The sequence below is a fragment of the Brachionichthys hirsutus genome, chromosome 5 (assembly GCF_040956055.1).
Source record: "Brachionichthys hirsutus isolate HB-005 chromosome 5, CSIRO-AGI_Bhir_v1, whole genome shotgun sequence".
Lineage (NCBI taxonomy): Eukaryota > Metazoa > Chordata > Actinopteri > Lophiiformes > Brachionichthyidae > Brachionichthys > Brachionichthys hirsutus.
The window spans coordinates 646,772-666,560 of record NC_090901.1 but is presented as its reverse complement, the minus strand read 5'-3'; the positions used below and the strand labels follow the sequence as shown (position 1 = coordinate 666,560).

The 19,789-nt window shown below is 47.8% G+C and overlaps 1 protein-coding gene across 1 annotated transcript in view; it reads right to left on the bottom strand.

The window, feature by feature from the left end:
• Positions 1-7,051: 7,051 nt before the first annotated feature.
• The window catches only part of dusp8a (dual specificity phosphatase 8a), a 29,572-nt gene continuing 16,834 nt past the window's right edge, over positions 7,052-19,789 (bottom strand). Inside the window, exons 3-6 of the mRNA XM_068739531.1 lie at positions 10,873-11,039; positions 10,351-10,510; positions 9,601-9,724; positions 7,052-9,361 (exon numbers count right to left, since the gene is read on the bottom strand). Coding sequence (XP_068595632.1) covers positions 8,131-9,361; positions 9,601-9,724; positions 10,351-10,510; positions 10,873-11,039 — 1,682 coding nt within the window. The 3' untranslated portion in view covers positions 7,052-8,130. The remainder of the gene's footprint in view (positions 9,362-9,600; positions 9,725-10,350; positions 10,511-10,872; positions 11,040-19,789) is intronic.

Below are 19,789 nucleotides of genomic sequence, written 5' to 3'. Positions count from 1 at the left end.
CCAAGGAGGTCTAAAGCCTTTAACTTTGCATAGCAAATAGAAAACTAGATGCAAGACAGCGCGAACTGGGCTGATCAATCATTTACGGTGACGTCACAGGTCAATCCCGACGACATCGATCATGGTCGTGGAGCAGCTGTCAGGCTTTCAGACCTGATTCAGTTGAACTAAGTCAGTTTTACTCCAGACACATAACCCGAAGCAAAAAAGTGACAGATCACCAGCGTCACCTACGTCAGTGGCGTGACGTCAGAGCGAAGGTTACGCCATGCATCGCGCACCTCGCCTTAAAAATATACAAGTTAAATGACTCGTTATCTTCCGGGGTGTCCGTCAGCCAAACGCAGCGCGTAATTATCTCAGAGTCATTCACTTAACGTCACTGCTAACGCTAAGCTAGCATCCGCTGCTAACGGTGGTTCCGGCCAGCGCACCTTGCAGAGGGAATAAAGTGAACCCGGGAACAGTCGCGTTAGCGAGATGCTAACGTTAGCTCATCGCTGTGTTAATCACTCCTATAAATAAGATGGCCTCGACGCAAACACTAATCCGGGCGCTGCCGCCGACAGACCCCCCGCCTGGCCGCTGATAACAGGCGGCAGCGCGGAACCGTCGCCCGCTTGCTATCAAGCTAGCATCGCAGGTCCAAGCTAAGCTAGGCGACATGCTACCCGCTTTGGACTGAATGGGTTTAAAGTACGAATGTGACATTATTCAACACGACGGTGCATCTGTCAACAGCTGCCGGTGGTGGTGTCACGTACCGGGGGGGGATTTACGGGCAGTTCACCCGACATGGAAGAGTAAGCTGGCTAGGAAAGTTAGCCGTCTGTACTCACCCCATGAGCCAGTCCATGGCGCTGTTCGGAGCTAGCTTAGCTAGCGTGAGCTGGCAGCAGACAGATCCACCCGGGGCTGGAGGCGACCCCTCGTTCACCGGCCGCCCGGCCCGCGAGTCCCGCCGCGCTCCCCGGAGCGATGTGTCCTTGTTTTGATCCTTAGCTAGCGCGGATCATGAAGAGGCAGTCACACAGCGGGACCAACCCGTTAGCTCGCAAGTGGCGTGCAGCGCCGAGTGCCTTTGAGCAAGGCAGCGGCGTCGGTGATGCTGGTCCACCCGGCAGCCTCGGTCCTGCACGGCTACAGCGCTGCCTGACAGCCGCGGCTTCCAGCGGGTCTCCTGTCTGAGCGAGCCCGGAAGTAAACACCCGACTCTGGCTCCGGCAGCGACGTCACACGCGTGCCACGGAGGGTTCTGTGCACGCGCACGCTTTTGCAGACCTCCTTTACTCAACACAAGTTATTAGAAACAAATGATATGTACACATTGTTGAGCGCAATTTCTCATCGATTAACTGCAACTTTGGTAGAGAATAAAAATGGATTAGCTCCCTGATCACGTTCAGCACTCTGGAAGAGATTTTCTATTGCTGCTTATTCCTTACAGGCTCACTGGGGGCTGGACTCTTTCCCAGCTGACACTGGATCCTGGGCGACCTACACCCTGGAAAGGTCACCGGTTCATCAGCGGGCGACACACAGAGAGCCGAACAATAGCCGGTCCATGTGCTGCAAGCCAAAGAACCCGCAGGAGGGACCCCATGGCGAGGAAGAGCACGAACACTCCACACAAACACACTCTAGATTTAGTCTCAAGCCCAGAACCATCTTGGATCGAATCCACTCTCGGCTGCAGTCACACAGCAAAGGCGTGGCACCTAGAAGTCCTGGTCTCGGGGTCATGTAATGTCATGTGCAGCCTGAAAGGGCCCAGAACGCATTGATCCCCGTCTGAAGTTCATCATTGTAATATAGAGAGTAAAATACAGAAAGAACCCTTCAGATACAACCTAGTGAAATGTCATTGCAGTTTATTGATCTAAAGAGGAAGGCGCTCATGTTCACCGATCCATTACTACGGACCTGTGCAGTAATGATCAATATATCCGGGGTAAAAGCTGCTGCACCGCCTGGGCAGAGGCAGAATAAACCGCGTCATGCCTTCACCTAGTTTAAGTCAGAACTGATGCGTTTGTCCAGATCTGTCTTGTCCCACAGTCCGTCTTTATAGGGAGAAATAGTGCTGAGACTATTGATAATCAATCCAACTACTTTAATTGCTGAGTGATCGCCGGTTGTTCCAAGTAAAACTGTGGATAATGCTGTCTTCATTTGATCAAAGGTGAACATTTGCTGCTTTTTTTTATCAGCATAAATAGAATACACAGAGAATCTTTTTAATCACGTGATTGATCGTGTAACCCTGCGGCCTCTCACTCACCCCCTGACCATTCATTCACTCTGTGAATATTTTCATAGCTCTTTATCTCCTTCCACTGTATATTTGGGTTTGCCCATTTACCGTTTCAGGAAACCCATCAATCCAATCAATACAATTTTCAGGATCAATATATTCACTCACCTGTAAAAAAATAAATAAATAATGGTCTACTTCCTGCTTGGCCCGTTGTCACTCCAGCGCCTTGCTGGTCTCCAATCAGCTCAGGAGAGGTGGAGTCAGAATGATGATTGGCAGGAATCTTTTGAAGCGTTTACCTGCTGTAATGTTGTCAGCGGCCACAGGGTGGCGCTGTGGGATACTTGTTGAGGCAGTGTGGACACGACAATGCATGCCGGTTTTCTGATAGTAATGTTGTTCATACTGGAGGGAGAAGTCTCCCACTTACTGACAAAACAGAGCAGTAGAACGGTGTGTGTGCGTGTGTGTGTGTGTGTGTGTGTGAGAGAGTGTGTGTGTGTGTGTGTGTGTGTTTGAAGTGTAAAAAGAATAATTCTTGTTCAAAACTGTTCAATGTTGTTGTTCAAGGTTAACTCACCGTTAAGAACTGAGTTGCTCTTTAACAAGGGAAAGACGTACACACAACGTCCCCACTGCAATGCGTACAAGTGATCTGCACACACACACACACGCACACACACACACACACACACACGTTTTTAAAATGCTGCTTATCATTACATCAGCCAAGAAGGTCTTTACCATGTCTTGTTGGTTTCCCAGTGGATTTCCATGAAAGGTGGTGAGAGGGCGGGTCTCCAGGTGAGGGGACACGTCCAGACATTTTGTTTCACTTTCTTTAATATTGCTTGAAGGATTTATTTCTAAGTCTACAAACTGTATTTATTTAATGTTTGAATTAGGAATCAATGCCACCATTTTGGCCTCCGCTCGACCTCCAATGACCTCAGGTCAGTCTTGTGAAACATGTTCACCACACACAGGCTGCAAACCGCAGCGGGCTGAATGCGCACTGTGGGAAAACAAGCTGACCTCTGATCAGGTGCTTGTCTGAGATAGCCAAGGTCACCTCCTGAAATCCACCCCCCCATCAATAATGAGCCGGTCGATATGTTCAGAGAGCTCAGTGTCACTATCTATTATAAACCTTAGCCTAATCCTGATTGTGATGGGTCATTATTCATGGGTCCCAAGTATAATCTTTATCTTATGGACAGAAGGTAAAAGTCGTGCGTTCGCGTTCCACCATGAATGACAACCGAACTTATTCAACGATGGCTCCCATCTCAGCGACACAATAACACAGATTTTCACATACCTGTGCAGGTGGACGAGATAAGCTGCTATTCCTGCTATTAATAAACCGTTGTGATCAATACGTTTCCTGATCAGGTCGCTGTTGTTTTATTCATTCATTTGTGTCAATAACATCATAATCATTTCACAACTTTTGAGCTTTCATTTAAAACATTTAGTGATCTGACTTTTATTTTATAGCTGTGTAAATGTTTTTTCAATTGTTCGCTTTATATTTTATTTACAGAATTGATCTATTGAAGGACAATTCCCTGTGTTGATTGTCATTTTGTTTTTGTTTTTAACAATCTTACCTATGATCCTCTAAAAAGGTGTGTAATAATCCCTAAACTAAATGAAGGCTGACATTCCACAACGGAGTCGCTGAGCTGCGCGATGGAAGCAGCGGTCAGAGAACTCAACGACTTTGCTCTTTTAATGTTTATGATGTAAGAACTATTTACACGTCCTTTGTGCATGTTCCAGATTCCAGCTGTCAACAACAACAGCAGCAGCAGCCCTGAGTTTGCCCCCCCCTCGTGCCATTGAGTTCGACACCCCTGCTAGAGGATGTCAGCAGGAACCTCCATCTTCTTCAGTGGTGGGGGCCACGGTGGAGCTTTGGAGCTGCAGATGTTTAGGGGGGGGGGGGGGGGGGGGGGGGGCTGAGTAGGGAGTGCTGATTGGGCTGATTGGGCTGATGCTGAGAGACGGCTGCAGTTTGTTCCACTGTTAGAAAGACAGAGAGAGATGTCAGCAACACCCGCCGCTTTAGTCAGCGCGTTGACCACACACACACACGCGCACACACACACACACACACGCACACACACACACACACACAGTGAAGAGAGGAAATGGGGACACCTTCTCTACTTTCCCTTTGTCCATTCATTTAGTTTCACTGCTGAGATGGTGAAACCTGACGACTGGTTTGGCTCGGGGAACGAGCGTATTGATTACCGCCCAGCTTCCTGTCAGGGGACAAACACAGAGCTGCTGGTTCGACTGGGGGGGGGGTGCAGTACTCAGAAAGAGCGTCTACTTCACGGCGCTGCACAAATCAACCATGAACTCAAGCTGTGTCTGTGCGTAATGAAAATCAACCAGGTGGATCCCAGGGTGTTACTATGGTGCCGACTTCCATATAACACACACACACACACACACACACACACACACACACACACACACACGAACAGTCCCACTGCTTTCATCTGTAAGTCCGACAGCATAAAGACAGCAGCAGGAAGCAACACTGGATACACGTTTGCTCTCGATGGCCTGGCATGGAGGCAGAGCAGAACGGCCGCAGGCCGTCCGGTCTCCCCACACACACACATCGAAGCTTTTCCCCATTAGTCTGAGAAATATTTAAAAATAAAAGCGCTTAGAGAGAGGGAAAGCGGCAGGGAGAACGAGTAGGACGAGCTGGCTGCCAAACTACAGGGTTATATAAGGACAAGAGCGTTTCCATGGAAAATGCTGAGTGACGCGTGGAAAAGCGTGCACTGCTGTGCGTAATGACTTTATGTGTGTGTGTTTGAGATGAAAGCAGTGTGACAAAACGGCACACAGAGAGGAGAAGCAAAGTGGGTCGGCTAACCCTAACCCCCCAACCTGATGATGGTCCTAAATAAGGACTCACACATGCGTGCGTGGAGGTGCTGGTAACGCCATCGGGGCTCTTTGAAACGCTCATGAACGCCATTGTGCTCATCAAGCAGCCCAGCCGTGCGGCGTTCTCCCAGCCAGACCGACCCAAGCGGCTTTGATTGCACAAGGTGAAATTCCACCTCGGCATCGTGAAACTAAAACGAGCTTTGTAGTTAAGCTCATGTTGATGTTTTTTGAATGTTTTTTGAAAACATGTGTACTTTTTTTTTTATCACATAAGGCTGTTTGCCAGCGAATGATTCTTCAAACATGTATGCAAGACAGGGAGGGACATGTTGCCTTTATCATTCAAGAGAGGGAACATGTTTAATGGAGCTTTAAAGACAGCTTTGGAATAGTTATATTCAAATATCATCTCAATCTACTTCACTTGGTCATTTTAGGTATAGACTTAGACTTATAGATATATTTGATCAATCAAATTTATATTATTCCTTATATTTACACCCTCCCACATACTTTGTTTGTCTTTTTCTTTTCATTTTATTACTGTTTAGTTTATTATTGTTTTAAATTTACTAATGTTTTAATGTTTTCTGATCTCACCTGCAGTCTGTTTCCTTTTTTCATTTGTCTGACTGTTCGATTTGTTGTGTGCAAATAAATACTGGTACTCAAATTCCTTTCCCAGATCCATTCAGTCCCCATGCAAGCACATACGAAGAAGAAGAAGAAGAAGCAAAAGAAGAAGAAGAAGCAGAAGCAAGAGGAGTTTATAGTTGTCATTCTGTATTTTTCTCTCATTTTCACAAAACATGTAGAGGAGAAGGAAAAGCCTTTCAATAGAACCTGAGGTATTTTTGCATCAAGCAGCCTAAGGTATCAGGATTTTCTTTTCAAAACACATCTAAATTAATGAGTGTTCTTAGATGCGTTGCTATTTACACATAATAATAATAATAATAATGATAAAAATAGCTAACAACAGTTTTAGCAAATGGGACAGCCTGCATCGTCTTTGTTACATGTCATAAATAATTCTAACAACATTTATTAAGGGAGAAGGGTGAGGAGAGGTTGAGCCTCAGAGCAACATAGGCATCTAGCTAAACTTGATGTAGCTGCAGCAGCCCAAGGTCAAAGGTCAGAGATCATCATAAAAGAAAAAATAGACATATTTTACATCATAAATATCCATCTCGCACCAGGAGAGCAAAGTCTTCATTTTCAGATCCTCTGGTTCTCTTACATTGCTGTTATGCAGAAATAAGAGCAAAGAATAAAAATGAAAAAGAGAAAAAGAGAGAGAATGAGGGCGTTTATGCTGATTTACCAGCAGCGATGTACCCTGCGCTGGGTTTGGCTCACAGAAACATCTCCTGAGAATTAAAAAAAATGGTATGCAGGGCCTTCGCTTTGCATGTTTAAGTGCAAACAATTTAGGGTGTGTGTGTGTGTGTGTGTGTGGTGGGAAATGTTTTAGCAATGGTGGACTGGTGCAAGCACAGAGAGGACACCCAATGCAAGCCCAAACATTTAAAACTTGTGAATGCGTGTGTGCCTACGACCAAACAGCTGCTGTTATGCACGCCCAAATAAAACTGAATACGAGTGATCCGCGCGTCTGTCGCTACTTTGTCACAATAAATGTCTTTTTAGTGGACAAAACAGGTCTTGCTCTTAGAGGTGTCACTAGTGGGGCGTCTGCATCATCCTCCCAATACAAACCCAGAGGCTCTTTACGTGAGACTAAACTCAAGGCTTTGCTTTCGTGACGAGTAACTGAGCTCGGCTATCACAAAGCAGAAAAGTGCATTTCAAAGTCAAACATCACTCCAAAGAAGGACCAGCACGTATTGCTTGTTTGATTTTGTTGAATGTGTGTATTTCTTTGTGTGTGTTCATAAATACCATACATCAAATAATAATAATTCAACAAAAGAAAAAGAAATAAATCCACAAAACATTATATTATTTCTCATTACCAGAATGAACCAATACAATAAATTAAAACTATAACTGATAAAAAAAAAAAGTAAGTCCATTAAAAGTCCATTAAAATTGCTATATATATTCATATTGTATATATAGTATTTGTCTTTCTGTAGTCAACCTTCATGCTCAGCGGTGACTGGGATCAGCGGGAGGGCGTTGAGGCCTGGGGGGTCTATAAAGGATCTGAGGGCTTGTATACCCAAACCTTTGCCACCATCCTGTAACCTCAGTCCCATCACACCGTTAACACTGGAGACACGGGAGACACGGGAGACACGGGAGACACCGGAGACACACTGTGCTTTAAGGTGGGACACTGCCCATTGCTAAGAGTCTTCAGCTCTTCCTTCATGACGTGAATGCCGCACCGCCGTTAGAGGAAGTACGTCTCTCCGCTTTGTGCTGGGGTGACGTGAGGAGATGGTGCTGTTCCAGAGTCTGTGGCGGGCAGCACAACTAGGGGTGGGGCGGACATAGCCGTGCGAGGTTCTGACATTTTCCATCAATGGGGTGAAGCTTTAGGAAGAAACACAGGGCTTGGTTCAAGTCAGCAGCTATACACCTATCTAAGGACAATATATCTGACCGCAGGCAAGCGGTTTGTGTCCAGTATTCTGCACAGTACAAATACATGACACTTGCCTTGGTCGCTTCTTTTTATATTTGACAGAGGTCATAAAATGACGTGTTAGTACCTACAGCCATTCCCTTTCCCCAGAGAGCTTTGAATGAGAGTTCAGGATGGTGACGGTCCGATCTCTCCAGGAGGGAATGCTAGCTCACCTGCCCCCTCATTCACATTAACGCTCAGCTTGTGTCTCAGGTGGAGTCTTTAACACTGTCTTTGAGGAGAGCTCAAAAAGATCCTCTTCAGCTCTTTGTCATATGTCTTCATGTACTACTCCCCCTAGCCATGGCCATTTGTGTCTTAAAGGGACACCTATGGTTGTGTCCATTATCTGTCAGGATACCTCAATGATCTCCATGCTCCCAGAGAAGCTCGATTGCTTCCCAATCTTCCCCAGGTCTTCTCTGGATCGTGTCTCAGAGATTCCTTCCTCAAACTCCATCTGGCAGCTGCGTCGCTTGAACTGCTTCTCTGATGCAGGCCCACCGTTTGTGCTGTTGGACGTGGACACTGGTGATGATGAAATTGAGTCCCGATTGTCTCTCTGTGTCTGGAGTGTAGAGAGATTCTCCCTCTGGGATTTGTCTTGTAACCGCACACCTTCGCTGCACCTAAAGGCTACATATGCTGAGCTGCTCCCAAACCTCACAGACGATTCCTCTCTCTGTCCAACCCCTCCTCCACCCAGATCCATCTCTCCACCCCCCTCCTCTGCCCCAAAGTTCCAAGGGGCATCTGTGGTAGGAGTGACAGGAGTGGTGGCTTGGACAGTGTCTCTGTGCTTGGTCCACATGGCCCCAGATCCCAAAGTGGGCAAGGAGGGTAGTGACAGAAGCAGGGAGCCCTTTGGGTTCTCGTCCAGACTGGGGCTCTTGCTGTCAAGGGACAAGCTGAGGGATTGTGGAGGTTGGTGTGGTTGTGAGTGCTTTGGGGAACTGCCAGAGCAGTGTTTAGGCTTCCTCCTGGGCCTGGTGGTGGAAGAACTGGACCGATGAACTCCTTCACTTCCTCCAAGTCGAATAGCTCCAACGTTGCTCCCACTGCCTGGTGAAGGGAACGGTGAATCTGAGGAGCTTGGGCTGTCTAGGACGGGAGACTGTGAGCAGACACCATTGGAGGTTCCTGTTCCTGGGCTGTCAAGCTTGCACAGCTTGGGGACGTCTTCAGAGTGTGTGGGGGCCAGGCTGGGGCAGCGGGAACTGTCGTTGGTGTAGACAGACTTAATGTCCAAGGAAAAGGAGCGTTTCAGCCGGTTGGTGTCCATGATCCTCTCTGCAGACAGGTGTAGACCATTGAAGCCTTGCTGGAGGGAGGTGGGGGACGGCAACTTGGGCTCTGATGGGGTGTGTGGCTCCGTCCCAGATGAATCATAGTTGCCATGGTGACCGCTATTCTCGAAACCTGTGCTGATTCCATTAAGCTCTGAGCTTTGCTTAGTGTTATTGTCAGACATCTTGTCATCAGACGTTAAAGCTTGCAGCAATCGCAGGCCCTTCTCGAACTCTAGGAGCTGACCGAGAAAATTGAAGTTGGGGGATATGGACGGTCTTCGGTCCTTCACGAACCTGGAAGAGAAAAAGAGTCATGAGATCTAGCCTTTGGGTCAGGTCTGTGACCAAGTATCCACCTTGAGTAATGAGGTGTAGATCATAAACAGATTTATAATTCAGTAACGGACACACACACACTGTACACACTGTTCCCTGCTAGCTGCCGCTACTTCATGAATGTATTTCTCTTGACTGGATCGTCCGGTTAGTTGCCTATTTACTGAAGCTGGTGGTTGAAGGGAGGAGCAACGCACCTGTAGGCATCATCTGAAGACAAGCCCATTGTCTTCATGATGTATGCAATGGCAATGGTCGCTGACCGCGAGATTCCCGCCAGGCAGTGCACAATGACTCTGCAGTTTGACACTTTGGCTTTGTCTGTTGTGAGGAAATGAACAAATGTGAGTAGAATGCGAGTAGAATGCGAGTAGAATGTGAGTAGAATGCGAGTAGAATGTGAGTAGAATGTGAGTAGAATGTGAGTAGAATGTGAGTAGAATGGGAGTAGAATGTGAGTAGAATGTGAGTAGAATGTGAGTAGAATGTGAGTAGAATGTGAGTAGAATGTGAGTAGAATGTGAGTAGAATGCGAGTAGAAGCACAAATCCTCTCCAGACGACGTCAGAAAACTGATATTTCCTGAAAGAGTACAGGAAGTGAAAGGATACAATATGCCTGTTGCTACGCCGACACTGGACACCAAAGACGCGACCATGTATTTAGGACAATGTGAGGAAATATTGTATTGAATATCATGCTTTTCTTAAACACATAATATAAAATAACTTCCCTAAATGACTTAAAAGAAAGAGAACTGAAGAAGCCTCCTGGATAAGAGAAAAAGCGTCTTCAAGCTTTTCCCACAAGTCCAACTTTATTCAACACGGAGATCTACCACAACCTAGATACCTGAGAAACGTCAAAGACTTTGTTAAAGGAGAACTCAGAGTATACTGCACTATTTCCTATGAATGTTCACTTTCACTGGTGACGCATAATCTTACCAATGAATTCATTCGTCTTGTCCAACCAGGGAAGCAGTTTCTCACAGTAGTTATCGTTAACTGGGATTCGCATGAAGTGACTCTCGCTGATAAAGTCTGGTTTGGGGCAGGTGTTGCTGGCATTCAGCACGTAGGTGATTCCATTCTGAGCCATCAGATCCTGTTGGGATGGAGATACGTTTAAATGTGTTACTGTTTAACAAACTAGAATGGCACTCAGTAAAACGTATGGGCTGGTCCAGAAACCGACTCGGGATCCTGCTACAGCATAATTTAAGGCTACTGGATTTTAACTGCTAACCTTTTAAATGCGGTGATTCCAAATTTTTATTAGAACGATAAAGAAAAATACATAAATCTGCCCCTTTATTTGGATCTAATTGATCTCTCCTGGTCTAAGGCCTATCCTCCCACCAAGGTTTCTGAAAATCCTGATAACCAATCAATACCTTCTTGGTGGAGGTAATTCGTTATTTTCCAATGATAATGATATGAGTGGAAAAGCTGCAAAGTCAATCGTACCTTGTTGAGGACATCCTTCTGGGAGCCCAGGTACAGATGTGGAAGGATGCGAGTGGGCCCTACATTAGCCACAGGCATGCAGGGCTGGGACAAGCTCATAGGTAGAGCGGGGGCCGGTTTCCCTTCACACAGGCCGGGGAAGCAGGAGGAGAAAGCAGCAAAACCTCCTGCACAGAAAGAAAGGATGGAGAGAACTGGTGAGCCACAAAGAACCAAACACAAACTCCAGAACATTCCAGCAGCATAAGCAGAGCAGGCAGCTGCTCTTTGACCTTTCACAGGTAAATCTGGATATCGTCATGTCGCAGGAGAAAAAAAGCTTCTCTCTGCTTCTGTGTGCAAGTTAAGCTAACCGCTAGGCCGTCAGGAATGTGTGTCTGGCCCTTTAAGAGGCAGGCGGCTCCGCTTTTGGCATGTGTGTGTGTGTGGCTCTGTTTCCTGCATGAGCTCATGTCCTGTAGCAGTGCATTGCGTCAGGCTACGGGAATGAGAGAGGCCACAGGTGCAAGGCCAGGACAGAGCCCCCCCCCCCCCCCCCACACACACACACACACACACACACACGCGCAAAGATGATACAATCAGGAGACATGATCACATAATCATGCTCAATATTCACTCTCACCTCCTCTTATTGGCCTCCACCCTATAGTTATACAACCAGGATGCTGTAGAGTAATGTGTGTGTGTGTGTGTGTGTGTGTGTGTGTGTGTGTGTGTGTTTTCAGGAACTGGTAATGAACTTGCTGAGGAGTGTGCAGAAAGGAGATTAGAACCTAATCTAGGTTCAACCCTGCCTTACCCAATCTGGAACAAAGCGCGCACACACACACACACACACACACACACACACACGGTGGCAGAGTGAGAGTGAGTGAGACATGACATCACTGTTCTGAAGTGCCCCCCCCCCACTCATGTATGCTGGCCGCAGCATGGAGTGTCTCTTCAGCAGGTTGTAAAATGAATTTCTACAAATGGACGACAGCGTCTGAGGACGGGACACTGTCTCTTTAAGAGCACAGCGAAGAAGGGTTCTCTGTTTCCAGCTATTAATGGCAACCGGCAAAGCGATGACATCAACGCGATGGCTTAGGGTTAGGGTTAGGGTTAGGGTAACGCAGAAAGGCGGGGTCTGAGATCAAACGCTCCTTGTGTGAGCAGACTAAACAGTCATTTGTAGTTCACACTTTGGGTTTGGAGCTAAACAGTCATTTGTAGTTCACACTTTGGGTTTGGAGCGCGCTGCCTCTTTCTAGTGTTCCTGTGGGCGGCGCTACGATGCCATTAAGTGATAAAACAGAGGGAGGAAGCATCGTTCTCTGAAGGGTTCCTTCCTGGTTCCTCTGTGCACATTCAGACACTTGCAGAGAAAATAAATGGTGCTACATTTAGCCCCCGCCGCAGGCACGCACTGAATCCGTGAGGAAGCGACATGTTCCAAGAAACAGTTAAATCAACAGGAAAGCCTGACATCACACGGCAGCGATTTCCCTTTCTGTGCGGAGACATTGTTAGAGAATGATTCGAAGGACGTCCCACGGTGGAGACAATGTGTGAATGTGTGAAGGGAAATGAATACATGAATGAAAGTACACTTCTAGTTAGAATGAGCAAGGCCCGACCATCTCATTAAAAAAATATGATATATATATACATACTGGAAAACAGGCATGGGTGGTAATAACCTCTTTGGAAGCTGTAATAACTTTCCAGGTGGTGGTAAAAATATTCTGTTTGGATTAATAATTGAAGCCTTGATTACGGTCGCTGATGTCATCTCATGTTAAAACAAACAGAGTGGCGAGCCAGCGTGAGAAAGAGAAAGAGGTTATCGGCATGACGGAAGGCTGAAGTCCGAGATAAGAGATCAGGACCGAGTGTGCCGGCCTGATTCTTAAGGGCTATTACATGACGTCAACACGCCCCCCCCCCCCGTAGTCAAAGCATGGCTGACCCTGAGGCTGGAGGACGTTAGGCACACACGAAAAACACGCCAAATACGTCCGTTCCAATCTAAGCCCTGACGCCACCAAACACTCGAACTGAGGTCACTGAAGAGACCCGTGACCCTGAGGCACCAGCGCAATGACATCACAAGTCAACCGGGAGAGATGAGTTCACGTCAAGTGCAGCATGATAACCAGCAGAGTGATGAAGAGAAAGCTGAAGGATGAAGGGGAGAGGAATCCCGGAGATGAACAGACACACATCTGCCCAGCTGCTGTTACATCACTGCTGTGGGTACAATCGACTGCCTCGTCAATACAGCCCCCCCCCCCCCCCCGCCTGTGTGCGTTTCAGTCGCTTGTTTAACTCATCTGTTAATGGAGAGGCAGCGTGTGTGTGTGTGTGTATGTGTGCGCGGCGCGCACGCACACGCACACGCACACACACACACACACACACACACACACTTTCATCACAGCCTGCAGGCATTGATCGGCCTGAATGAGTACCCCATATCGGGGGAGACATGACGCCATCTTCTCCACCCCTCCAGCTGTCCCCGCACTACGAGGGAACATTAGCATTTCAATGCCCCCCCCCCCCAACATGACATCATTACACACATGCCCCACTCAGTTCCACAAAGGCAGTGCTGCAGCCTAAAGAAACCATGGCAACGTGTGTGTTTTAGTGTCTGTCAGGGGGAGATACTGGGATGAGGTCATCGTTCTTCATGCAGGGCGTTGATGACGACCCCCATGATTAACTGGGAGGTCTTATCTGAGCAGATAGCAGCACTGATCAACCGTCCCCGCGTAATCCTCTGGCACAGAAATGTGGTGAAGAGCCTAAATACTACCTGAGATAGAGCCTAAATACTACCTGAGATGGAGCCTAAATACTACCTGAGATGGAGCCTAAATACTACCTGAGATAGAGCCTAAATACTACCTGAGATAGAGCCTAAATACTACCTGAGATAGAGCCTAAATACTACCTGAGATAGAGCCTAAATACTACCTGAGATGGAGCCTAAATACTACCTGAGATAGAGCCTAAATACTACCTGAGATAGAGCCTAAATACTACCTGAGATGGAGCCTAAATACTACCTGAGATGGAGCCTAAATACTACCTGAGATGGAGCCTAAATACTACCTGAGATGGAGCCTAAATACTACATGAGATAGAGCCTAAATACTACCTGAGATAGAGCCTAAATACTACCTGAGATAGAGCCTAAATACTACCTGAGATAGAGCCTAAATACTACCTGAGATAGAGCCTAAATACTACCTGAGATAGAGCCTAAATACTACCTGAGATAGAGCCTAAATACTACCTGAGATGGAGCCTAAATACTACCTGAGATAGAGCCTAAATACTACCTGAGATAGAGCCTAAATACTACCTGAGATGGAGCCTAAATACTACCTGAGATAGAGCCTAAATACTACCTGAGATAGAGCCTAAATACTACCTGAGATGGAGCCTAAATACTACCTGAGATGGAGCCTAAATACTACCTGAGATGGAGCCTAAATACTACCTGAGATGGAGCCTAAATACTACCTGAGATAGAGCCTAAATACTACCTGAGATGGAGCCTAAATACTACCTGAGATAGAGCCTAAATACTACCTGAGATAGAGCCTAAATACTACCTGAGATAGAGCCTAAATACTCTATTTTCCCCTCTGATTGATGTCTTTGATACTTGAAGCAACAAAACCTGATTGGCATGAATGATAAGAAGAAATGGAACCCGCTGCTCCTGCAACAGCAGTCCAGCCTGGGCAGAGGGTTGCTGTGCAAGCAGGTTGCAACCTGCTTGCAACCTGCTTGCAACCTGCTTGCAAGCTGCTTGCAAGCTGCTTGCAACCTGCTTGCAAGCTGCTTTCTGCTATGGATACATCATCAAAGTAACCCCTTTACAGCTAAAGCATCCAACCACAGCACGAGCACATTGTTTCTCAACTCAAGAGGTACGCTGTGCAGCACGCATGCAGTGTGTGTTGTGTTGGGAACGTGCACGCATGCAGTGTGTGTTGTGTTGGGAACGTGCACGCTGTGCAGCACGCATGCAGTGTGTGTTGTGTTGGGAACGTGCACGCATGCAGTGTGTGTTGTGTTGGGAACGTGCACGCTGTGCAGCACGCATGCAGTGTGTGTTGTGTTGGGAACGTGCACGCATGCAGTGTGTGTTGTGTTGGGAACGTGCACGCTGTGCAGCACGCATGCAGTGTGTGTTGTGTTGGGAACGTGCACGCTGTGCAGCACGCATGCAGTGTGTGTTGTGTTGGGAACGTGCACGCTGTGCAGCACGCATGCAGTGTGTGTTGCGTTATGAACGTGCACGCCGCTGCATGTGAAACACCTGCCGTGCACGCTGACGTCACCTCCACGAGGAGACAGAGGGAAAGAGAAAGAACCTTTGTGAGCGATTTACATGTCAATGAGAGCAGGAGCACGACGTCACCCCCGGCCCCCGGCCCCCGCCCCCGCCCCCCCTTGCTCTTCTTTGCCTTATAATGTCATCATCCTCAGAAAGGGACGGTTTACCTGAGCCTGTTCATTCACATCACCCATTCATTTCAGGTGTGACTCCGTTTCTGTGAGCCCACGCTGCAGGGTGGGGATCCTCATCAGGGGGTTTCCATCCAACAAAGGACTACTACCGCAACATAGCTCTCACACACACACACACACACACAGTCCAGGTGGATACACACCTCGTAGCTCTCTGCCCTTCTTCGTTCGGCGGACCCTGATCTTCAGCCTCATGTCTGTGTCCTGCAGGTCCGGCCAAAAACACAAAAACAGTCCTCGACGGGGGAAATCACGACATCCAGAGGCATCCCCAGAACCCACTGCTCAAACACACATGCGTGCACACACTCACACACGGGGGGAAATGCTCGGGAACCCTTCACTGCAACCCCCCCCCCCCCCCAAAAAAAACCAAACAAGCAGAAAAGCTCTCTCTAGACGTCTGATTTAGACGAGCCTACAGACTGAGTGTAAAAGTTCCAAGTGGAGGCGACTCCTGCTGGTGTCCCGGTGTCCCGGTGTCCCGGTGTCCCGGTGTCCCGGTGTCTCGGTGTCCCGGTGTCTCGGTGTCCCGGTGTCCCAGTGGCCAGACCCACAGAGAACGGACCCAGTTAGAAAAGACTGCTAGTCCAAAATGTCTGCAGACTGGCTTCTTGATGACCACAAAAAGTCATAAAATGCTCAAATATTTAGTCGTCTTGTAAAATCGGGTTGCTTCACTAGCGAAAGAGGAAAAGCCGAAGTGACTCGTCTGCATCAGCTGTAGAGCCTCGCTGTGTGGTGCTGCTCCCCGTCTCTCATTCGCCTAGTCGCTGGTCTGCGTGCCTCCTCCCCTCTCTCTCTCTCTCTCTCTCTCTCTCACTCACTGACGGGGCTACTCCCTCTCCACCAGCTCTGAGGTGAATGAGCTCACTCGCTCCGTCATAGCTAACGTCTGAAGCATGAAACCACATTCCTTACTCACCCAACAAATATGCAGCCACCTCGGGGGGGGGGGGGGCCGAGCTGCAGAGCAGGCCTCTATCGCGGAGGATGGAGAAGAAGTCGCAGAGTCGCAGATACGCATGCTGCTACGAGACCGAGTCTCTAGCGATGCAGATTACAGGGAATGGCCGGCCCATAAAAACGTGAAAGCTGCTGCTGAGCTTCTCTGTGCTTGTGGATTTCACATCATGAGATGCTGAATTCTACTTTATTATACCCACAACTGCCTCTATATTTATTCCCACGATATACCAATGATTATTTCCAAAAATAAACAAATGAATTATGAGCTGCACACCTTTAGGGGCCGAGAAAGCACGATTGTATTCTGGGTTTGAGGACGGGGGATAAGTACAGACAGAAGTACAACGCAACATGGCGGCCGGCTCATTCGGCTGTCCTGCATCAAACATCCCGTCTTTCTGTTGACGACACGCTGATCACATCTGAACCGGCTCAGATGGATTTCAGGCACGCAGGCTACGGTTATTCATCACAAAAAAAGGTAGCTGAGCTCACACAAGCCGCTCGTTGGGGGGGCCAGCCTGATCTCATCTCACCACCGCGGAGCCCTGAATGATCGCACACGGTGAGAACAGGCTCTCCTCAACGACAGGTCAGAGAGAGGGAGCGGGACAGGAACACACACACACGCGCACACACACACACACACACAGGAGATAGGTCATTTGGAGATGACGCTGGACACACACACACACACACACACACACACACACACACACACACACAGGAGATAGGTCATTTGGAGATGACGCTGGACACAACACACACACACACACACACACACACACACACACACACACAGGAGATAGGTCATTTGGAGATGACGCTGGACACACACACACACACACACACGCGCACACACACACACACACACACACACACACAAACACACAGGAGATAGGTCATTTGGAGATGACGCTGGACACACACACACACACACACACGCGCACACACACACACACACACACACACACAGGAGATAGGTCATTTGGAGATGACGCTGGACACAACACACACACACGCGCACACACACACACACACACAGGAGATAGGTCATTTGGAGATGACGCTGGACACAACACACACACACACACACACACACACACACACACACACAGGAGATAGGTCATTTGGAGATGACGCTGGACACACACACACACACACACACGCGCACACACACACACACACACACACACACACAAACACACAGGAGATAGGTCATTTGGAGATGACGCTGGACACACACACACACACACACACGCGCACACACACACACACACACACACACACAGGAGATAGGTCATTTGGAGATGACGCTGGACACAACACACACACACACACACACACACACACACGCACGCACCACTATTGTTAAGCAACACAAACACATACAGGTAGTTGGTTAGAGGAGGTGTGGCACCCCACAGTGGTGAGCTGGGGTCATTACACTGCTCTGTCTGTGCGCCTCATAAACCAACTTTGAAACTAGTTCCTTCGACCCATGCAAGCCCATAACAGGTGGAAAACCAACAGCAGCCTTTGGAGTCCCGGACGCCAACGCCATGTCTCCCGTCCCTTTATAACCCCCCCCCCCCTCCCCCTCCTCCTCCTCAGCAGGGTAACAAGGCTCAGAATAGCAGGTGTGTTAATTAGAGGATTACAGCCAAGATGCTATAAATGACAGCTAGTCGTTTGTTGTTGCACATGTGTGCCCTCCGAGGACAGAAATATGGTGGCCACTTCACCCCCCCTCCGCCTTTTACATTTCTTAAATTTAGAGCATGCTTATATGGTAGGGGGCTTGTTACCGGGACGACACACAGTTTACACACACACACTTACACCCATAGAGACCAGCCACAGCAGAGTAAAAGTACAACACCAACACACATTGTGAACACCAAACACAACAACTACTACTGCATCGTGCTCACTCACAAACAACGAGTGTAGCTGCTGTCATGAAGGCGCGACCTGCAACCTCCTTTTGCACTAAAACATTAAAACATTACAACGTTAACACCGCAAACATGCCTTTCTCCATGTTACATAAATGTCCAAATATATTCAAATCTTGATCTCGTTTTAGGCTCATAGTAGAGGAAAGACACTGGGATGGTTACTTCATTTAAAACAAATCACAAAAGCAACCAATGATTTCTAGAATAAAGACGTTTGTATGGATGTAAATTTGTATAGAAAAACTAATGCAGTTAAAATATATTTGAATAGAAATACTACTGCCCCCCCCCCCCCCATCAGACAGGCAGCAGGAGTGTCATCCAACACCGCAGATCATTTGTCAGGATATCAGAGGAAAAATAGACGTCATTCTCCTGATGGAGGAGGCGAGGAAGAAGAGGAAGATGAGGAAGATGAGGTCGTGTGTGAAGAGGATGACTGCAGGAAGGTGAGGGGACACAGCAGGCAAAATGCTGCAGTTATATGTACCAGTACAAATGCACAAGCGTGTGCCTGTATGTGCGTGCTCAATGCTGTGTGTGTGTGTGTGTGTGCGCATTGATGCTGGTTGTCAAGGGATCAGTAACAAGGTCGCTCTTGCAGTGACGTAATGCCTACAGGAGAACACAGCTGCCATGCCTGGGGGGTGAAGTAGTCACCATTGAGGCTGGGGGAGGTGCTGTGGGGGGGGGGCACTGAATCCTCAGGGAGACGGCTGCTGAAATGATGTGTGTGTGTGTAGCTACACACACGCACAATGAATGTTCTGCTCCAGTAACGGTTATTATTGAACTGAATAACACAAACATATTAGCTTTTCATCATTACTGCCTTTAATCAATGAAAATAAAATAATGCTGAACGCCAGAAGACCGAGCCCCACCACAGGTGAATGTTACCCATTGAGCATGCACACACACACTGTGCATGTGGAATGAGCTGCAGGAGTTATGGCAAGTCATTTGCTTGCAGCGGCTTGTTCTTTCTTTAATTTGTTCAAATATTGTCTTCTCCGACGCAAAATATGATCACAACAGCACATAAAAGCAGAGTGTGCGTTACCTGTGTCACAAACAGGCAAATAGGGTAGGAAATGGTCCCTGTGAGAAGAATAAAACATAAAAGCATTCATTCATTCTAGCCCGGATATACGTAACAGCCTTTGTGGTAACATTCATGTGAGTAAAGCGAGTATTCTCACTCACTATGAGTGCGTTAGATGAGTTTAGCTGCTTGCTCACACACATGTGGGCCCGTTTCATGCTCACATCAGTCACCAGCAGACCCCCCCCTGTCTCCAAACAACTTAACCGCCTGGAGGAGCTCAGCACTTAAGGCTACTGCACCAGTAAATCTTTTGCACTGGTAAATTAGCTGACACACACAGATAAATATGAGCACGCACAAAACACACACACACACACACAGAAGGGGGGGACAGAAGAAT